At 44.1% G+C, this 22,084-nt stretch overlaps 1 protein-coding gene across 3 annotated transcripts in view; it reads right to left on the reverse strand.

Annotated features, from left to right (window-relative positions):
• Positions 1 to 345: 345 nt before the first annotated feature.
• The window catches only part of KCNQ1 (potassium voltage-gated channel subfamily Q member 1), a 257,351-nt gene continuing 235,612 nt past the window's right edge, over positions 346 to 22,084 (reverse strand). For all 3 annotated transcript variants that reach the window (XM_073573886.1, XM_073573887.1, XM_073573888.1), the window contains exons 12-17: positions 19,842 to 19,965; positions 19,671 to 19,746; positions 18,296 to 18,390; positions 8,676 to 8,722; positions 8,241 to 8,302; positions 346 to 930 (exon numbers count right to left, since the gene is read on the reverse strand). In XM_073573886.1, the coding sequence (XP_073429987.1) occupies positions 733 to 930; positions 8,241 to 8,302; positions 8,676 to 8,722; positions 18,296 to 18,390; positions 19,671 to 19,746; positions 19,842 to 19,965 (602 nt within the window). In that variant the 3' untranslated portion in view covers positions 346 to 732. The remainder of the gene's footprint in view (positions 931 to 8,240; positions 8,303 to 8,675; positions 8,723 to 18,295; positions 18,391 to 19,670; positions 19,747 to 19,841; positions 19,966 to 22,084) is intronic.

Genomic DNA, 22,084 nt, shown 5'->3' on the forward strand with positions numbered 1-22,084 from the left:
TGACAGATTTTATGTTTTACCATATATAACGCATATTAGACTATGTTTTTTTGTTTTTTTCGAAAACCACCAATTTTGGGTCTTCTGTACAACAAATGCTTTAAACCAATGTGCAAATATCAACATCTTTGAGAAAATACAATGCATTTGATCAGATTTCAAAACTTATTCCATGAAAAATAGAATTTGTGATCAGAAATCAAAGAAAAATTAACTCTACAATACCTTTTTTTTACCAAAAATACATTACAAAAAAAAATGGAAAGTGTTATTCTCTACAGTCCAAAAATTATTTCTATTTATCTCAAAAAAGATTTTCATATTAATCCCCAAAAAAACTGAAAATCATTGTAAAAAGTCTATTTTAATACATAAAAAAAATCAGGGTAATAGTTCAGTTGTATTGCCAGTTTTACAGCATGACCCGTAGCAATTTATGCACCCACAGGCCGATGAGCTACAATCTTCCTGAGAAAGGATTCATCAATGTATCAAATGCTTTCTTGCATGTCCTCACATGGAGCAATACATATGTTCCATGTTTCTTACTTCCTCTAAGAAACCTTCAATGAACCCTGGTAGGATCTACAGAGAATGGACAAGACGTCCTTTACAGTGTTACACACTTACTCGATACTCAGTCTAAATTCATCATTAATTTTACTTTCTGCTTTCAATAAAATAATGAATATCTGCATTGAGGACAGAGAGGAACTAGTTGGTGTTTGCTCATCAAGATACATTATCTTGGTTTCGTCTTGGCACAGTTAACTGTTCGTAGGTAGGCAGACTACTGGAGAGATTGCTCCCATTGTTCAGAGAGTTGCTCCGCTGCGGTGTTCTGTTTGTAGACTGACCGCTTTGTTGGTTCGCTACCAAGTGGTGAATCATATCGGTTATGAGATTGAGTTTATGGTCCATCTGGGTTACCTACAAATATTAAGAAAAGAAAAAAAAAAACTCAAAGAATAGCAGAGATACAGACCAAATTCAACCCCTTAACATCTTCATGACCCAGCCTATTTTGACCTTAATGACTGGGCCATTTTTTGCAATTCTGACCAGTGTCCCTTTATGAGGTAATAACTCAGGAACGCTTCAACGCATCCTAGCGATTCTGAGATTGTTTTTTCGTGACATATTGGGCTTCATGTTAGTGGTAAGCTTAGGTCGATAATTTTTGCGTTTCTTTGTGAAAAAAACAGAAATTTGGTGAAAATTTTAAAAATTTCTTAATTTTCAAATTTTGAATTTTTTTCCTGTTAAACCGGAGAGTTATATGACACAAAATAGTTAATAAATAACATTTCCCACATGACTACTTTACAATTTTGGAAACACCATTTTTTTTTTTTTTATTAGGAAGTTATAAGGGTTAAAAGTTGACCAGCGATTTCTAATTTTTACAACTAAATTTACAAAACCATTTTTGACACCATTATAAAAACTGCACCCCTCAAGATATTCAAAACTACATTCTAAAAGATTATTTACCCTTCAGGTGCTTCATAGGAACTAAAGCAACATGGAAGGAAAAAATTGACATTTTAATTTTTCCAACAAAAATTTTCTTTTAGCATAAATGTTTTCATTTTCACATGGGCAACATGATAAAATGGATCCTAAACTTTGTTGGGCAATTTCTCCCGAGTACACTGATGCCTCATATGTAGTCATAAACCACTGTTTGGGCGCACGGCAGGGCCCGGAAGGGAAGGAGCGCCATTTGACTTTTTGAATGGAAAATTAGCTCCAATCGTTAGCGGACACCATGCCGCATTTGGAGAGCCCATGTGTGCCTAAACAGTGAAGAAAAAACCCACAAGTGACACCATTTTGGAAACTAGACCCCTTAAGGAACTTATCTAGATGTGTGGTGAGCACTTTGAACCCCAAAGTGCTTCACAGAAGTTTATAACGTAGAGCAGTGAAAATAAAAAAATCATTTTTTTCCTCAAAAATGATATTTTAGCCCGCTACTTTTTATTTTTACAAGGGTAACAGGAGAAATTGGACCACAAGTGTTGTTTTGCAATTTGTCCTGAGTATCCGATACCCCATATGTGGGGGAGAACCACTGTTTGGGCTCATGGGAGAGCTCAGAAGGGAAGGAGCGCCATTTTGGAATGCAGACTGATGGAATGTTCTGCGGGCGTCATGTTGCCTTTGCAGGGCCTCTGAAGTGCCTAAACAGTAGAAACCCCCCACAAGTGACAGTTTTGGAAACTAGACCCCCAAGGAACTTATCAAGATGTGTCGTGAGTAGAGTTGAGCGATACCGTCCGATACTTCAAAGTATCGTATCGGATGGTATCGGCCGATCTTTAAAAAAAGTATCGGTATCGCCGATTCCGATACCGGAAGTCCCATTCAAGTCTATGGGACTTCCGGTATCGGAATAAGAAAAACCCTTTCCTGCCCTTGTACAGCCTCTCTGGGGTCTGTACGGGCCTTTCGGGGGGCTGTGCCGGCCTGCCAGGGGGTCTGTGCAGGCTCCGGTGGTCTGTGCCGGCCTGCCGGTGGTCTGTGCAGGCTCCGGGGGGCTGTGCCGGCCTGCCGGGGGGCTGTGCCGGCCTGCCGGGGGGCTGTGCCGGCCTGCCGGGGGGCTGTGCCGGCCTGCCGGTGGTCTGTGCAGGCTCCGGGGGTCTGTGCAGGCTCCGGGGGTCTGTGCAGGCATCGTCCGATGGGACTACAAGTCCCATCGGGCGATGCCTGCTACCATGACAGTGATTGACACATTAGCCAATGATGGGACAGTAGTAGTCCCATCATCCGGCTAATGTGTTAAATGTAAAAAAAAAAAAAAAAAAAAAAAAATTACATGCTACATACATACAACATGCATACTACATACATGCTACATTCATACTACATACTACATACATGCTACATTCATACTACATGCATGCTACATACATGCTACATTCATACTACATACTACATACATGCTACATTCATACTACATGCATGCTACATACATACTGCATGCTACATACATACTACATATATACTACATACATACTACATGCATGCTACATGCATCATACATAACACATATATACTACATGCATGCTACATACATACTACATGCTACATACATACCATATGCATACTACATGCATGCTACATACATACTACATGCATGCTACATATATACTACATGCATGCTACATACATACTACATGCTACATACATACTACATATATACTACATGCATGCTACATACATACTACATGCTACATACATACTACATATATACTACATACATACTACATGCATGCTACATGCATCATACATAACACATATATACTACATGCATGCTACATACATACTACATGCTACATACATACTACATATATACTACATGCATGCTACATACATACTACATGCTACATACATACTACATATATACTACATGCATGCTACATACATACTACATGCTACATACATACTACATATATACTACATGCATGCTACATACATACTACATGCTACATACATACTACATATATACTACATGCATGCTACATACATACTACATGCTACATACATACTACATGCTACATACATACTACATGCTACATACATACTACATATATACTACATGCATGCTACATACATACTACATATATACTACATGCATGCTACATACATACTACATATATACTACATGCATGCTACATACATACCACATATATACTACATACATACAATACATTCATACAATACATACATAGACATACAGTACATATAACATAGAGTAACATACTTACCAATACTTGTCACATTGTTCCCCGAAGCCATTGTCTTTCCGGAATAAATATTAACATAACAAACCACAAAAATACTCACCCACGATCCGAAGCAGTCCACGAGTGTGTCCCACGACGATCTTGGGTAGAGAACTGCAGCATCAGCTGTTGCTGCCGTTCTCTACTGGCTGCAGGAATCCAATGACGGAAGGTAGGTATCCTTCCGCACTGTATTCCTCCGCCACTTAAAAAAAAAAAGTCCCTAGTCTCACTTTATGCCATTGCTGTGTGGGAAATTCCCACGCAGCAATGGCATAAAGTGAGACTAGGGACTTTTTTTTTTTTTTTTAAGTGGCGGAGGAATACAGTGCGGAAGGATACCTACCTTCCGTCATTGGATTCCTGCAGCCCGTAGAGAACGGCAGCATCATCTGATGCTGCAGTTCTCTACCCAAGATCGTCGTGGGACACACTCGTGGACTGCTTCGGATCGTGGGTGAGTATTTTTGTGGTTTGTTATGTTAATATTTATTCCGGAAAGACAATGGCTTCGGGGAACAATGTGACAAGTATTGGTAAGTATGTTACTCTATGTTATATGTACTGTATGTCTATGTATGTATTGTATGTATGTAGTATGTATGTAGTATGTATGTAGCATGCATGTAGTATATATGTAGTATGTATGTAGCATGCATGTAGTATATATGTAGCATGTATGTAGTATGTATGTGGTATGTATGTAGCATGTATGTAGCATGCATGTAGCATGTAGTATGTATGTAGCATGCATGTAGTATGTATGTGGTATGTATGTAGCATGTAGTATGTATGTAGCATGCATGTAGTATGTATGTAGTATGTATGTAGTATGTATGTAGCATGCAGTATGTATGTAGCATGTATGTAGTATATATGTAGTATGTATGTAGCATGCATGTAGTATGTATGTAGCATGTAGTATGTATGTAGCATGCATGTAGTATGTATGTAGCATGTATGTAGTATGTATGTAGTATATATGTAGTATGTATGTAGCATGTAGTATGTATGTAGCATGTAGTATGTATGTAGCATGCATGTAGTATATATGTAGTATGTATGTAGCATGTAGTATGTATGTAGTATTTTTTTTTTTTTTTTTTAACATTTAACACATTAGCCGGATGATGGGACTACTACTGTCCCATCATTGGCTAATGTGTCAATCACTGTCATGGTAGCAGGCATCGCCCGATGGGACTTGTAGTCCCATCGGACGATGCTTGCACAGACCCCCGGACATCAGCACAGCCCCCCGGCAGGCCGGCACAGCCCCCCGGCAGGCCGGTACAGACCCCCACAGGGTGCACAGACCACCGGCAGGCCGGCACAGCCCCCCGGCAGGCCGGCAGAGACCCCGGGCAGTCCACACAGCCCCCCGGCAGGCCGGCAGAGACCCCCGGAAGGCCCGAAATGACGGCGCATCATGATGCGCACACACCGCGCATCATGATGACGTCAGGCCGTCAATCAACTGAACTTCCGATTCCGATGCCGAATTCCGATATTGAAAAAATATCGGAAGTCGGTATCGGAATTCCGATACAGCAAGTATCGGCCGATACCCGATACTTGCGGTATCGGAATGCTCAACACTAGTCGTGAGCACTTTGAACCCCCATGTGCTTCATAGAAGTTTATACGCAGAGCAGTGAAAATAAATCATTTTTTTTCGCAAAAATAAATTTTTTTTAGACCCCAATTTTTTATTTTCCCAAGGGCAACAGGATAAATTAGATCCCCAAAGTTGTTGTGCAATTTTTCCTGAGTACGCTGATACCACATATGTGGGGGTAAACCACTGTCTGGGCACACATCAGGGCTCGGAATGGAGGGAGCACTGTTTGACTTTTTGAACGCAAAATTGGCTGGAATAAATGGTGGTGCGATGTCGCGTTTGGAGACCCTCTGATGTGCCTAAATAGTGGAAACCCCTCAATTCTAACTCCAACCCTAACCCCAACACACCCCAAACCCTAATCCCAACCCTATCCATAACCACAAGCTTAACCCTAATCCCAACCCACCCCTAACCTTAACCCCAATTCCAACCCTAACCCCAATTCCAACCCTAATGGAAAAATAAAAATATTTTCTTTATTTTATTATTTGTCCCTACCTATAGGGGTGTTTATTTACTTTTTTTTATTTTGATCACTGTGATAGTTTATTACAGTGATCAAAATGAATGAATGAATGAATCTGCCAGCCGGCAGATTCCGGTGGGCGCTCTATGCATGTGCCCGCCATTTTGCAAGATGGCGGCGCCCATGAAAGATCTTGGAGGGACACCAGGATGGCCACAGAGACATAGGAAGTACCTCGGGTCGGAAGGAGGGGGAGCGGAGGGAAGGGGAGGGGTAGCAGATGATGACGGTGGCGGCTGATCGGCGCCGTCAGTCAGTGTGGGGGGTCTGATCAGTGTCTCCAGCCATGGCCGATGCTATTGCAGCATCGGCCATGGCTGGATTGTAATATTTCACCAAATTTCAGTGATGAAATATTACAAATCGCTCTGTTTGGCTGTTTCACTTTTAACAGCAAATCAGAACGATCGTAGTCATGGGGGGGCTAAGCCACCCTCCCCTGGGGTGAAGCACAAAGGGTCCTGTATGTGTGGGTCGGGTGACCTTTCAGTGACCCAGGTCACCCAACCCGCAGGGGGGCTATTAATTCATGATGCCACATAGTCGTCATGGGTCGGATTGGCACCGACTTTCATGACGCCTACGTGGCGTCAAAGGTCGGGAAGGGGTTAATGTAATATCGATTAGCTATTTAGAAGAGGTTGTTTTAGTTGAAAACTACGGTTGCTGCGATCCGTTTCGCCACACTCAGTCCATCTTCCATGTCAGTAATCTTTGGATTTTAGACAGGAGCGTTAAGACCTGTCTTTTACCTTCCAACATTCCTTGCTTTTCTTCAGATTAGCCAGCATCTTAAGGCTGTGTGCCCACGTTGCATTTTTTAAGCGTTTCCGCCACGTTTTTGCTGCTGCGGAAATGCTTAAAAAACGCTAACAAAACGCATCCCATGCAATCCTATGGGATTCCGCAGTTGTGCCAATGCTGCAAATTTTTCCGCTGCGGAATTGCATAGCGGAAAAATCCGTAGCATGTCCATTAATTTTGCGGAATCACGGCGATTCCGCCGCCATAGGATTGCATTGAAATGCTCACTTTATGCATGTGGCTATGCCCACCATGCGTAAAGTGAGCGCTTCATGTGCGGATGGTACCCAGGGTCTGGAGGAGAGGAGACTCTCCTCCATGCCCTGGGTACCATATTCCTGTAAAAAATAAAATATGGATATACTTGCCCTCTGTTGGCCCCCGGAGTCCTCAGCAGCGCTGCCGGCAAGTTCCGTTCCCAGGCTTGCCTTGCGAGAATCACCTCTGATGACGTAGCGGTCACGCGACCGCTACCTCATCAAAGGTCATTTTCGCAAAGCACGCTATGGAACGGAACTTGCCAGCAGCGCCGCTGAGGACATCGGGGGTCGCCAGAAGGTGTATCCGTATTTTTTTTTTATTATTATTTTTAACATTCTTTTACTATTTATGCTGTATAGGCAGCATCAATAGTAAAAAGTTGGTCACACTTGTCAAGCACTATGCTTGACAAGTGTGACCAACCTGTCAATCACTTTTCCAAGCGATGCTTCAAATTGCTTGGAAAAGCGCTAGCATTCTGCAAGCTAAAAACGCTTGCAAAACACTTGTGTTTTGCGGGAAAACGCATGCGAATTCTGCATGCGTTTTACCCATGGCGGGGAGTTGCGGAAATGCTCCGGACAATTCAGCAGCATTTCTGCAACGTCGGCACAGACTTATAGTTACAGAATGAAACACATGTAACATTGCTTCAGGCCAGCTGAGCAGTAGAACAGCTATGGATTTCGGGATGTAGGAGGTGATTCTCAGGGCTCCGATAAAATGGTCACAGATTACTGATGTGGCTGATGGACTAAGTCCTGCTAATCGATTCGCACCAACTCTTTTGGAAACCTTTGCCAAATTGAACTACTTTGTGAACTCAAAGAGCTTTCTAGTCTGAATCATGAAAGTAGTCGCCCACACTTAAACGGGTTTTCCACTACTTGTGGACATCTCCTTTCTCAATCTAATGTAAACACATGGGCCATGCACACAGTGAAAACAAGTCTGTAGGACAGTGTTCACACCACTAAAAGAATGAAACATAGAAAAACAGAATAAACCGTGTAAAAATACTCTGTTGTAAAAAAGTAACAAACAGCAAGTGCTAGTAAAAAGATGATAAAAAAATATCAACCAAATACCCTGTTTTTTATCATCTTTTTACTAGCTTTTTCTGCTTGTTACTTTTTTACAACAGAGTATTTGTACACGTTGTGTGTTTTTCTGTGTTTTCCTTCTCAATCTGTAGATTTCCCCTCAATAAAATGGTTTTATGTTAATTTCTTACCTTGTCCTCTACACGGTTCAATCTTGACCCAATTGTATTAGTGCCTCGATCTTTCACTTTATCTGGAAATACATGAAAGTATAAAAAAAGACATTTTTAAATTTACAAACAGAAGTTTGGATTTTTGGTTCCACTGTCATTCAGCCAATTTTTGAAATTGTTCACGATTTTCAGTTCAGAAAATATAACATGAGAAACAATTTACCAATTTTTCCACTGAGCTATGAAACACAGATCCCATATTCTTTATTCTGGACAAACACTTTAAAAAAAAAACGTTTCCCATTGTTTCAAATAATGGCATATTGCTTGGATTTGCCATAATATGGTGTGATATTATTACCATTGCTATTGTTAATTTCTCTAAAACATAGCATTTATTACATTTCACAGTGGTAGAAAGCAGAATCTATGTTACATAGGGAAATCAGTTACCTGATCCACAAAGAAACAGCGACGGTTTCCCCAATGACTGGTCCAGTCTGTAGAGAAAGAGAAAAATCACTCGTATTATAAAAATATATTTTTAGTGAACTTCCTCTTCAAATGCCACCTATTGGAAATAGCAATACTAAACGTTAATATCAACCCTTTAACAAGTCTTGCCACATGACGTTGAAAAAAAGCCAAACCAGAATCTCAGTTTGTACTCACAGTGTTTTGGGGTGTTGCCCCTCATCAGTGCAAAGCATGAGATCCGATTTGGCTGTATGAGAGGTGTAAGATGGCCACTGGACAGGTCCTTGAGGGGAGATGGGTATGATTGAGGTTGGTAGCTTCGATGATGTAAGTCCAGGAAAGCATGCTCCAGCACGTATAGTACTGAGAGTGTTAATAAGGCGTATGAGGGCTGGGTTTTACAAGCAGTCAAAAGAAATGTGTGGGAATAACTGTTCACATATCCCACCCCAAGGATATGGTTTGGCAGATAAAATGGAGACCAAGTGTCTCATTCAGGGTCTGTGACTGGAGGTGTTGAGGCCTCCAGTGTGTTTGCTGAAGGACACTGACCTGAGCGGGTGGACCTGCACTACTAAATGGACTGTTTACTTTTCTGTTTACTTTGTGCCTGAGAAGGCCATTTTATGCTTGCTTAAGCTGAATGGTTTATGCAGTTCTAATAAACCTGCCTGGACATTCTAATGAAACCGCATCCTGTACCTACCTCAACAACAGCTGAGTGAGTACAAAACCCTACAAAGGATTCTCACTTGGATGTAAGGAGTAATATTTCTCCTTGTGGAACGTAAGATGCCTGACATGTCAGTGTAAGGAGGCTTATAACCCATACAATGGCTCCCAGTGGAGCTTATAAGCCTCCTTACATTGGAATGCCAAGCATGTCACTCTCCACAAGGAGAAATGTTACTGGTTAGATCCCACCAAAAATGTAAGACTTGTCACTTATTTCACTTTTAGCAAATCAGAAAATAAACTGCATATAATAGAAATAATGACTATCCACCATTTGTCTTTCGTAGTCATATCTGTTGTGACTTTTGAATTAATTTCTCAGAAATAGACAGTGAACAGTCATTTTTCAGGATGTTATATCAATGACTAAGTGACAGTTGAACCATCAGTTTTCAAAATTAAGAAAAAACTTTTTGTTATTTTTGCAGCTGTACAATATTCTTTTGTATTAGAGAACTAGATGGAGGCCGGATGCTATCGCATCGGGAGGGCAGTAATGTCATGATTGGGGCAAGCTTTGGAGTGTTGAGAGTCTCTCCCCCCATGTGCTCACCCACCTATCTACTCTCTCTTTCCCCATGTGCTGACTTCTCCCGGCTGTGCTCTCTTATTTGACCCGTTTACCCCATGTGCTATCCCCCTTGTCTGCTGTCTCGCCTTCCTGTGCTGTGTTCTCCCCTCATGTGCTGTCCAATTTGAGCTGTCTCTCCCCTGTGCTCTGTCTCTCTCACTCCTGTGTCTGACCGTGTACAGAATATACCACAGCTCCTGGGCAGGGGAGGAAGCAAAAGGGCATACTGACATTACAGCAGGAGATCGCAGAGGATACATTTTGTGAGGTAAAATATTGTTTAAAAAATGAATCCTCTGTGATCCCCTGCTGTAATGACAGTATTGGCTTTTGCTTCCTCCCCAGCCCTGGAGATGTGGTATGCTCCGTAAACGGTCAGACACAGAAAATTTTTAAAATGAACTTTCGTTCGTGGGAAAACCCCTTTAATGTGACTGGCTTCCTCTGCCTGTAGACACGTCGCGCATCTGCCGCTGGGATCAACCAAATGATTCCCTGCGCCTGCGTGGAATTCGTGCAGATGCAGTGCGACGGTGTTCCGCTGTTGGTACAGTGCAAGAGGCTGCATGAGTGTGCGAGTGTATGAGTGTGAGAGTGTGTGACTGAGTGTGAGGTGCGTACGGCGTATAGAGTGTGTGTGTGTGGTGCAACGGTTTCCCGCTGGTGGTGCCGCACAATAGGTTGGTACCAGCAGCAGTTTCCATATTGAGACACCCATCACTTGGGTGTCCCAATATGGCAGTTGGTGAACTTCCTCCGCTTGGAATTCTGGGATACGGCAACATCTGGACATAACAGGAAATGAAAACATTACAAGGCAATTATATAAATAGATAGCAGTTAAAGAGAATGTGTTATCAGAAAATAACCAACTGTTTAAATTATGTTTTTACATAAAATATATATTTTTTCACTATAGTAACCATCTAAACGAATAACGCACACCCCAGATCACCAATTTTCACAATGGTTAAAACTAGATTCATAGTTCCTGTTACAATGACCTTTGATAAGAACAGAGCATGGCCAGAAAATCTCTCTCTAAGAGTCAGTAAGATCAGAGTTAGTCTGCTGCCGATTTCGTCAGTGTGGCTTATGTCCGACTAGGAGTCTAATGTTAGGACTAGCGGCCAGTGTGAAAATTGCAAGATTTCAGGATTTTTTTTATTATAATTTTTGATAGTGACATTAAAAAGTAAAAAAAAATAACAAATTATACATTTAATCCAAGTGTAATGTAACCCCTTATCACCATGGACAATTGTAGTTTTTGCACTTTTTCTATTTCCTCCCCTTTCGTATGACAGATGTAGGAGGGCTGGGGGGTTGGGTTTTTTTAAGGAGTGTTGTATTTTTGAATGACACCTTTCATTTTACCATACAATGAACTGGAAAATTGGAACAAAAATTCTAAGAGAAGAAAATGGAATTGCGGTTTTCATCATACTTCTGCCGTATTTGCGTTTTGTTCCGAAGGTTTTCATAGTGCAGTAAAATGACCTGTGACCATGATTCTTCATGCAGAGCAAACTTGAAAAACCAGATATCAAACTTGTATAGTTTTGTTTTGGTGGTGAAAATATTTCAGAGATTCGGTCGAAAGAGCTTTGTGAGTGCTTGCTACTATTTGCATAGCTGAGGTGTTCATTAATGATATTTTATTCGGTCGTCCATGACAGCACCACCTGAGAGAGGGGATCCGCCCTTCAGGAACAGGAAATCCTACAGATACATAAGGGCGGCACATCTCCCACGCATCAGTTGGTTTCCTGTTCCTGGAGGGCAGGATTCCCTACAGATCGTACCATCATGGAATCCCCAGGCCGGCTGTCCGACTCAGGTAGCGGGGGGGTCTCCTACCTCGGGCAGTGCAGGGTCCCCTGGAAGCGCCACGATGGGCCCGGGCAGGGCTCCACGACAGTGTGCGGAGCAGGTGGGAGCGGGGTCCGGCGGATGCCCGTCTCCAGGGCCAGCGCCGGCAGGTATGGATCCCCCCGGACCTCCTGGTGTGGTCTCCCCTCGGTCCGGTCGCGGTCGAGGGCCGGTGGCTGTGGCTCGGTGGCGTGGGGGGAGCGCCGTGCCGGTTCGGGCGGCGCCGTGTGGCTGGCGGCCTGCGTGCCCCCGCGCGTTCATGGAGGCCGGAAGTGATGCAGGGGGAGGGGCCGGTAGAGCCGGGCCGGAAGTCAGATGCCGGACGGCTTTTCTCCCCTGTGCATCGCCGGGCGCGGCGGCGCAGGCATAGCGGCGGGGGGGCACGAAGCGCAGGGAGGAGAGTCCATAGACGTCGGGAAGGGAGGGGGGGGAATTAGCCCCTGGCCATGACACCTGTTAACCCGGATTTCCGGGGGGAGGATAAAAAAGGGCACAGAAACGCTGCAGAGCGGCTTTAGCTCATTTGCAGCAATGGACGAGCCAGAAGCTCCTGTGACCCAGCTGGACCGAGAGCAGGAACGTACCTCAGAGAGGTCCCAGGTCAGCTCCCAGCAAAAGAAAAAATGAACTGGACAATCTGGCCACAGAAGTTCCTCCAGGCCGAAGGATCCAGCTCGCCCCCCTGTGATCCGGTACCTACGCCTTCTGCTCAGGGTAAGAGATCTTCGTGAATGTACCCTGATGCAGTGTTCCCCTTATGTTTTCCTCCTATAGGGGAAGAAGTGCGCTGACAAAGCAAAAAACAGGGAGTGCGCCCTTTGCAAATGCCCCTTGCCGGACGCCTACCCTAAAAAACTGTGCCAGTCATGTAAACGGCAGATGGTAAAAAAAAATAAAAAATTAGGGAGTAGTCCCAAAAATTACAATACATACTTCCTTACCCTTTCCCAACTCCTACAGGTGGCGGAAGAAACCCCTGACTTCGCTACGAGTCTAAGGGAAATTATCAGGACGGAAGTTAAAGCCCTAAAGTCCGTATCCCAGGGGGAGTCATCTAGGAAAAGACAGCAAGTTTCTCAGGGTCGGGCTCCTCAGCTGACAGGCAGTTAGGGCTACCATGGGGGTAACAGACACAAAACCAGAACGGTCAGCGCAGAACCTAATGTTCGGTGGTTTAGACCCCAGGAAACGTAAGTCTTTCCCGTTAAACGACAAGGTCCAAAACCTGATCAATAGGGAATGGAAGAAGCCAGAAAGGAAAGGCTCCCTACCACCAGCTTTTAAGCCGCGATATCCCTTTGAGGACCCCGTGGTGAACACAATTAGAGGACAGAGCCTCGAGAGAATCTATCTTGAAGACCCTACCTACCATCCAGAATACGGCAGCCTTTTTAGCCGACGCTTCGGCAAGAATGGCGGCCAAAGCCGCAGGTCTATCAAATGCAGCCCGAAGGGCTATATGGCTAAAGTGCTGGCCCGGGGATATCCAGGCCAGATGCCGACTTTGCTCCATCCCGTGTGAGGGGGAATATCTATTCGGACCAGTCCTAGATGAACTCCTGGAGAATGCCGTCGACGATAAAAAGAAATTCCCTTCCCTGCCCACCCCTTCCTATAGACGTCCCTTTGCTAGGAAGAGATTTTTTCGTAGAAGATCATCCAGAGACCGGGGCAGATGGGAAGATAAAAAGAAAAAAGGTACCGGGTTTATGTTTGGAGGGGGACGCCAGGAAGCATCCCGTGAGGACAAGAAACCTCCCCAATGACTAGCGGCTCCGGTGGGAGGTAGAATATTGGCCTTCTACCAAGCCTGGTCACGGATCTCAAACAGTAACTGGATCGTGGGGTTGGTAGCCTCAGGTCTAAGGCTAGAATTTGCCTATGCCCCCCGGAACAGTTTTAAGGTCACCCCGCTCAGGTCTTCCCTGTTGGAACAGGCTGCCCTAGAGACCGAAATCCATGACCTATGCCATAAAGGAGTACTGATAAAAGGTACCAGAGGCGGAGAAGGGCGAAGGCTTTTACTCCCCCCTATTTTTGGTCCGTAAACCGGATAATTCTTACAGGACCATAATCAACCTGAAGGCACTCAACAAATACCTGGTCATTCGGCCATTTAAAATGGAAACGATCAATTCCACAATAAAGTTACTGTTTGAAAACTGCTTTATGGTGGTGTTGGATTTAAAAGACACCTACTACCATATACCCATCCATGCGTCTCATCAGCGTTTCCTTAGAGTGGCAGTTCATTTAGAGGGGTCGTTGCAGCATTTCCAATATGTCGCCCTTCCCTTTGGTATAGCAGTCGCCCCCCGGGTGTTCACTAAAGTTATAGCGGAGGTTATGGCCCATCTACGAGAAGCAGACATCCTGGCAATCCCCTACCTGGATGACTTCCTTATTGTAGGCAGAACAGCAGACCATTGTCGGGATCAATTGCAAAAAGCAAAATCAGCTCTGGAACGGTTAGGGTGGCTACTAAACATTAAGAAGTCCCGTCTACAGCCCATGAGAGTTCAGCAGTTCTTGGGTCTAACCCTAGATTCGCAGAATCAGGAGTGTCGTCTTCCACCCGAAAAATTAGTTCGCCTACGTCATCAGGTCTCGAACGCCTCCAATAACCCCACCATGTCTCTTAGGAAGGCGATGTCCCTCCTAGGTTCTCTCTCGTCCTGCATCCCCGCGGTCCGGTGGGCCCACTTCCATACAAGGGTGCTACAGGGCGAGGTTTTACATCATCAAAAAATCCTAGGCAGTTATCTAGAAGGCCAGTTGACTTTGTCCCAACATATTTTGAAGTCCCTTGATTGGTGGCTAGACGAAAGCAATCTAGCCAGAGGGGTGCCCTGGGAATATAACATAACCCGGGTAGTCACCACAGACGCAAGCCCTACGGGTTGGGGGGCCCACATGGGGGAGGTCTTAATCCAGGACCTATGGGAGTACTATCAGTTGGAAATGTCCTCCAACCTGAAAGAGCTAACAGCCGTAGAGCAGGCAATTAAAAACCTTCTTATGTATCTACAGGGTCACCATGTTCGAATATTCTCAATCAGGTCACCGTGGCTTACATCAACCACCAAGGTGGGACTCATTCCAGACCCCTGATGAAGGTAGCAGAGCGGCTGTTTCAATGGGCGGAGCAATATCTCCTGTCCTTAACAGCTCTGCACATAAAAGGAAAAGAAAACACCACAGCAGACTTCCTAAGCCGCAACCTTTTAAGGTAAGGGGAATGGTCCTTAAAAATCTCCATCTTCGACCTGATCGTACAAAAATGGGGGCAGCCAGAAGTGGACCTCTTTGCCACCAGAGAGAACAGGAAAGTGCCTCAGTTCTGCTCACTAAATCCCAGAGAAAGCCCTCTGGCGGTAGATGCTCTTCTGATCAAATGGGACTTCGGGATAGCCTACGTCTTCCCTCCCATGTCCCTACTACCACTGGTGATGAGGAAAGTCAGGAAGGACAAGGCGAGGATTATAGTGATCACCCCGTTTTGGCCAAGGAGGGCATGGTTCTCATGTCTCAGGACCATGTCCGTATCCGACCCTTGGGTCCTACCAAACATCCCAGATCTCCTATCCCAGGGCCCAGTTTACCATCCTCAGGTGGCTGGCCTACATCTGACGGCGTGAATTTTGAACGGACACTGCTAAAGGAGAAAGGTTTCTCCCCAGCCCTAATCAACACCCTGCTCAAAAGCAGAAAGCCAATTACAACCAAAATCTACGTCAGGATCTGGAAAAGATTTCTTCAGGGTTCAGGGGTAGTAGCTGGGCAGTCCACTCCCATAGCACAGATCCTAGAGTTCTTACAAAGAGGTCTGGACATGGGGCTCTCCACCAGCACCCTTAAAGTACAGGTGTCGGCCTTAGGGGCGCTTTTTAACTGCAACATCGCCAGTAACTATTGGATCAATAGATTTATTAAGGCATCAGGCAGGTCCAGACCGGTAGTAACAAATTTATGCCATGGGATCTCATCAGCCTCCACCAAAAACCTGTCACTTAAAGTGGCTCTTCTGGTAGCATTGACATCAGTCCGTAGAGTAAGTGACATCCAGGCGTTATCTAGACATTCTCCTTACATACAATTTAGGGACGACAGGGTAATTCTTACACCTGATCCAGCATACCTGCCTAAAGTAGCCTCCAGTTTCCATAGAACTCAGGAGATACTCCTTCCATCCTTCCTCCCTAATCCCACGAATGATAAGGAAAGGAAATTACACACTCTAGACATTAGGAGATGTCTCCTAGAGTTCCTGGCAGTTACCGACCCCTGGAAAAAAGATAATGCCTTGTTTATCTCCTATCAGGGCACTAGGAAGGGCCTTACGGCTTCAAAAGCTCGCTAGCGAGGTGGATTAGGGAGGCCATTTCATTAGCATACACCTCAAAGGGCAAACCGGCTCCTGGCAAGCTGAGGGCGCATTCCACCAGGGCCATGGCAACCTCATGGGCAGAGAGATCGGAGGTCTTGATCGACCAGATATGTAAAGCAGCTACTTGGTCCTCTCCGAGCACCTTTTACAACCATTATAGACTAGACCTGGGTGCTTCCCCAAACCTCTCCTTTGGTGTCAGGGTTCTGCAGCTTGTAGTCCCTCCCGAAAGTAATTATTACTCTCTGCAATTCTCTCAGGTGGTGCTGTCATGGACGACCGAATAAAGTCGTAGCTACTCACCGGTTAACGGTATTTTACGGAGTCCATGACAGCACCCGTATATTCCCTCCCTTTAGTTTAATTTGGGTGTGCACTTCTTCCTCTTATATGTACACTGGTAATTAGTAGTTGTGTAAAGTATTGTACATAATTTATGCTATTAACCTCGGTGGTCCTCTTGTGCTCTGTAAACCAACTGATGCGTGGGAGAGGTGCCGCCCTTATATATCTGTAGGATTTCCTGTTCTTGAAGGGCGGATCCCCTCTCTCAGGTAGTGCTGTCATGGACTCCGAAAAATACCGTTAATCGGTGAGTAACTATGACTTTTTTGCTTAAGAGGTTTCAATTGCACTTTTTCATGCACCAAGATGGCTGCCATGGGGGCTGTCAGCAGGCTGATGGTTGACACTGAAATCCTTAAGCAGCGCATTCACCTAGTGGAGAATAGCCAACATTCCATTGGCATCCAAATGGCGCACCTTAAATACCATTGGTCAGGGATTTACTGCAGCATCTAAAAGGTTTAACAGCAGCATCAGGAGCATCTCTAATAGCTGCTTTTACCGGCTGTATAACACAGCTGGAACCTACCCGGTATATAGCGGGGTGAGTTTCAGAGCCCACTCCTCACACCCACACTATACATGTACATCAGGTAGGGGTTAAGCCACAGATGACACTTCCTTTTAAGCAATTGGTGACTACCAGCTGCCTTGTTACAGCACAAGGTGATGCATGCAGTCATGGAACTCATACGGCTCTCTAATATAAGGTCATACAGGTACCGGGAGTAGAGAGTTCTAGGGGAAAATACCTCTATACAGAGAGGCATATTAATATTTAAACATTTTAAAATTATAAATATGCCACATTTTTTTCTTCTATTTTTGTAACTTTGCAGCTAGCACACTGACATATGCCTTGGACTTAAAGGGAATGTGTGAATTGCTTAACGTCTTTTTGTTAGAAGGGCCCCAATATGCTGACGAAAGGATGACCTGTTCCTGGGACACTCAGCGATAAGCTATTTGTTGAAAAACCTCACAACAAGTGTTTCACTCTCCTGCACTGCCTCCAAAGGAAACATGAGGTACTGCACAGTGTCCAGTGAAATCTGTGACACTAGTCACTACTCACAGACAGGCCGTGAGGCAGAAGGGTCAAACGTTCAATACTAAGAGTACGCAGATAACTAAGGGAAAGACAAAGGTGTAAGTCAGGTAACAGTCCAGGGTCAATAACAAGAGAAAGCAGAGCAAAAGCCGAAGGACAAGACAAAGGGGATAGTCAGAACACGGTCCAAAGGGTCAGGCAACAGAAGATCAGAACTCAGAGCAACAGAATCAGGCTAACACTCACCAGTAAGCACAAACTATGTCTGGCAGGGATCAGGGGCAGACAGCTCAGTTAAATATGTATGTGATTATCAGAACACTGAACACCTGCAGAAAGTCTCGCAAATCCCAGTAACATACAGTATTGGACAGCAGAGCTGTCAATCAAAGCACAGACAGCTCAGCAAGACAGTTTCCATAGAACAGCATAGCAATCATTCACTGAGCGGAGGAGGTGTGACAATCAATAAGCGGACTATGTAATGCATGAAGTACTGGGACCGTCAAAGAGGGAATTACTCCATGTCACTGCTCTCCGTTCTGCATAAAAATGGTTTTGGGTTTACAACAGGGGATTCCCACTATAAACCTGTACAAAGCCTTAATCAATCTTAATAAACATTTGCTGAGCACCTCCTCTGTAGTTCCTTGATCCTGACCATCAGATTCAGATGACCTTGTGAGTATTGCTCAATGACATCACGTACGTCATAGGGCTTCCTTGCTTGCTGCAAATAAGAAAGAGGAAATAAAGATTAATGCCCTGCGGACCATAAGAGGAAGTTGTGAAATTATTGTAATGATCAGAATTTGTATGAAATTAAAACCACCTCAGATTCCTCCATGAAAGAGCAGGACAAGTATGACTAAACCGCGGCAGAGAATGACAACTGGCTGAGGGCAGCATGGCAGAAAATGTCTTAAAATACTAATTACAGGTGCAACTCAAAAAGGACATTCACATTCACTATAAAATTACAATTCTGAAATATCTTTTTCTGTTATGGTTTCATAAAATTAACAAATAAGTTAATAACTAGACATTACCTCTCCCCCAATCAATATTGTGTTTTCCCACGCAGCACAGTATGAACATTATTGAGTTTTTGGTGCATTCATTAAAGTACTTTTAGTGCATAAATGCTGCGATTTTGCACTTAGAGGTTACCAAGCCTTACACTATAAGTCTGCAGTCACTGAGTGAAACTGCAGACTTTTGAATCCTCACACTGTGTGTGCACTGCGTACAGTGAGGATTCTCCAACGCCGGCAGTGGTCAGCACATGATCGCAAGTGTGTAATTTGCATACATGCGGCCACGCACTGACTAGGTGGGCGCAGCCTTGCTCAATGCCAGTGTGCTGAGTGAGGCCCGGACACAGTCTAGTCGGAAGATGACCGGGAGTAGGCAAATCACATGATAGCGGTCACATGACCTCCACTCCGGCCACCAGAGAAGCCTCACAGTACACAATATGGGGATTCACAAGTCTGCATAAATAGAGCCTAAGGCTGGACAAGCCCATTAAGTCCCCAATGACCACATATGATCATCTTAAATTGGATCAGTCGCCAGATTTCACAACACGCTCTGCAAACACAAAAGGTCTCATACATAACCAGTAGGTAGATTTAAATGTTATCAGAATGGCTGTAGAATTCTTTTTGAAGTTTGAACTCCATCTCCGCCCACCCAGCCTCATTGAGAGCTCCTCAGGGCTCCTCCTCCCTGCTGCTCACACTGCTCAGTACATGCTGCAGCTGTCAGTCAGGATGGGTGAAGATTGAATACACAGACTCACGTGTTCTCTAACTCTTTATCTTGAGACTTAAAATGCTCATTTTAATGTCATGATATTTTAACAAAGATTTTCAAAATAAGTATACCAACCTCATCAGGTCTAAGAGATCTATAGAAGTAATATTGTATGCAGCCTGTATTTTGAAATCTGCTGACATAAGCTCGACACTGGAAATAAGATTGGTTTTCTGGTTAAGAGGAACGCACCTGGAACCTTTTCTTTGCCACAAAATACTGCATTCTGCGAATAACTTTTATTGCCGCTCGGTGGTGTTCTCGTAGCCTGCGACAAGACAAGAATTGTGGACAGACCCATTAAGCTTGTGATTAGCAAACTATTCACAGTGATGTCTTCCGAACCAACATACAAGTTCTTACTCTGAAATGTGAGTAATTGGAGTCAGTAATGTATCTCCTTCCATTTCAAGATCATCCGTGAAACTGTTGGTTCTGATGAAAGGTCCTGTGCCAATATCCAGGAGCCCAAAGGTCTTTTTTGTTACTGCAGGGGTTAACACATTACAAAATTACTACATTTTATAATGTTGGCTAATCATGTCATGACCCCCATGACACTGGATCATCATTATGTTCCCAAATATATATACAGTATATACAATGTAAAGCAATATTTTATGTAGATTTAGTGGCCGATTCATTAAAACTGGATATGGAGCACCCCAGTGTTACTGAAGCGATTGTTGGAGTACGATGCGCCAAATTCATTAAGAGGCATACACCACTTAATAAACTTTGCACACCTTCTCAGTGCTGTGTGCCTCAGAAATCCTACTCCAATCACAGAAAGTCAGAGACTGGAGTAGGATTTGTGGCGTAAGAAAAACTAGCACTTTTTCTGAATTTGACGGGCAGGCCGAGACACACCCATCCCACCCCAGCTCCACTCAATTTGGCAGAAATGCTTTCAGCTGGCGTGAAAATAACAAAAGCCACAAAATATTTGAGCAATCTCACAGCTATGTCTGTGACTGCAATGCACTCCCGCGGCCACAATACACCTCTGTGTGTGCATCCTAGGGGGGATACATAGCGATCCTCGCATATGACACCGGTCACTGCCTTACAGTAAATAAAATATTCATTGTGTTAGCTAAGGGGCAGGTCAGTGAGGGCGCAGTGACCTTTCAGAAGTCTTCATTATGAATACCTAATTGGAGAACCACATGAAGCCCCCCAACAGGCCGCCCTGAGGCACAAGCATGTCATTAACTCAAAACTGAAGTAAAGATTACACAACAACCACAAGACGGATGTCATCAAACACGGTATCATTTTAATCAGTATGACGGCACCGACCTGACACTGTCTATAGGTTACTATGCACAATCCTGCTGACAGGTTCCCTTTAAATGTTTCAGATCACCAAACATATTTTAATATTAGACAAAGATAATACAAGTAAAGACAAAATGTAGTTTTTAAATGGGGTCCAGTGTGAAAAAGTGATTGACCCCTAAACATAATAACTGGTTTGGCCACACGTAGCAACAACTGCAGTCAAGCGTTTGCGATAACTGCCAATGAGTCTTTTACAACGCTCTGGAGGAATTTTGGCCTACTCCCCTTTATAGAATTGTTGCAATTCAGCCACATAGGAGGGTTTCAGAGTATGAACTGCCTTTTTAAGGTCATGCTACAGCATCACAATCGGATTAAGGTTGGGACTTTGACTAGGCCACTCCAAAGTCTTTTGTTTTTCTTAAGCCATTTAGAGGTAGACTTGCTGGTGGGTTTTGGATCATTGTCCTGCTGCATATTCCAAGTACGCTTCAGCTTGAGGTCACAAACAGATGGCCGGACATTCTCCTTCAGAATATTTTCGTAGACAGCAGAACTCATGGTTCCATTTACCAAAGCAAGTCATCCAGGTCCTGATGCAGCAAAACAGTCCCAGACCATCACACTTCCACCCCCACATTTTACTGTTGGTATAATGTTCCTTTTCTGAAATGCTATGCTACTTCTATGCCAGACGTAATGGGACATGCAGCTTTCAAAAAGTTCAACTTTTGTCTTGTCAGTCCACAGAATATTCTCCCAAAAGTGTAGGGGATCATCAAGAAGTGTTTTGGCAAAACTGAGATGACCCTTTATGTTATTGCTCAGCAGTGGTTTTCGTCTTGGAAGTTGCCATGCATGCCATTTTTGCCCAGTCTTTTTCTCATAGGGGAGTCATGAACACTGACCTTAACTGAGGCAAGTGAGGCTTGCAGTTCTTTGGATGTTGCTGTGGGGGTCTTTTGTAACTTCCTGGATGAGTTGTTGCTGCGGTCTTGGGGTTATTTTGTTCACCGGCCACTTCTGATAAGGTTCACCACTGTTCCATGTTTTTGCCATTTGTGGATAATGTCTCTCACTGTGGTTCACTGGAGTCTCAAAGCTTTAGAAATGGCTTTATAAAAACTTTTCCAGACTGATAGATCTCAATTACAGTACTTTGCTTCTCATTTGTTGTAGATTTCTTTTGTTTTCAGCATCATGTTTAGCTTTTGATAATCTTTTGGTCTAGCTTACTTTGTCAGGCATGTCCTATTTAAGTGATTTCTTCATTGACAACAGGTGTGGCAGTAATCAGGCCTAGGTGTGGCTAGGGAATTTAA

This window comes from Dendrobates tinctorius, unplaced genomic scaffold (assembly GCF_039654945.1).
Source record: "Dendrobates tinctorius isolate UK_male_01 unplaced genomic scaffold, ASM3965494v1 ptg000037l, whole genome shotgun sequence".
In the NCBI taxonomy this organism is placed as follows: Eukaryota; Metazoa; Chordata; class Amphibia; order Anura; family Dendrobatidae; genus Dendrobates; species Dendrobates tinctorius.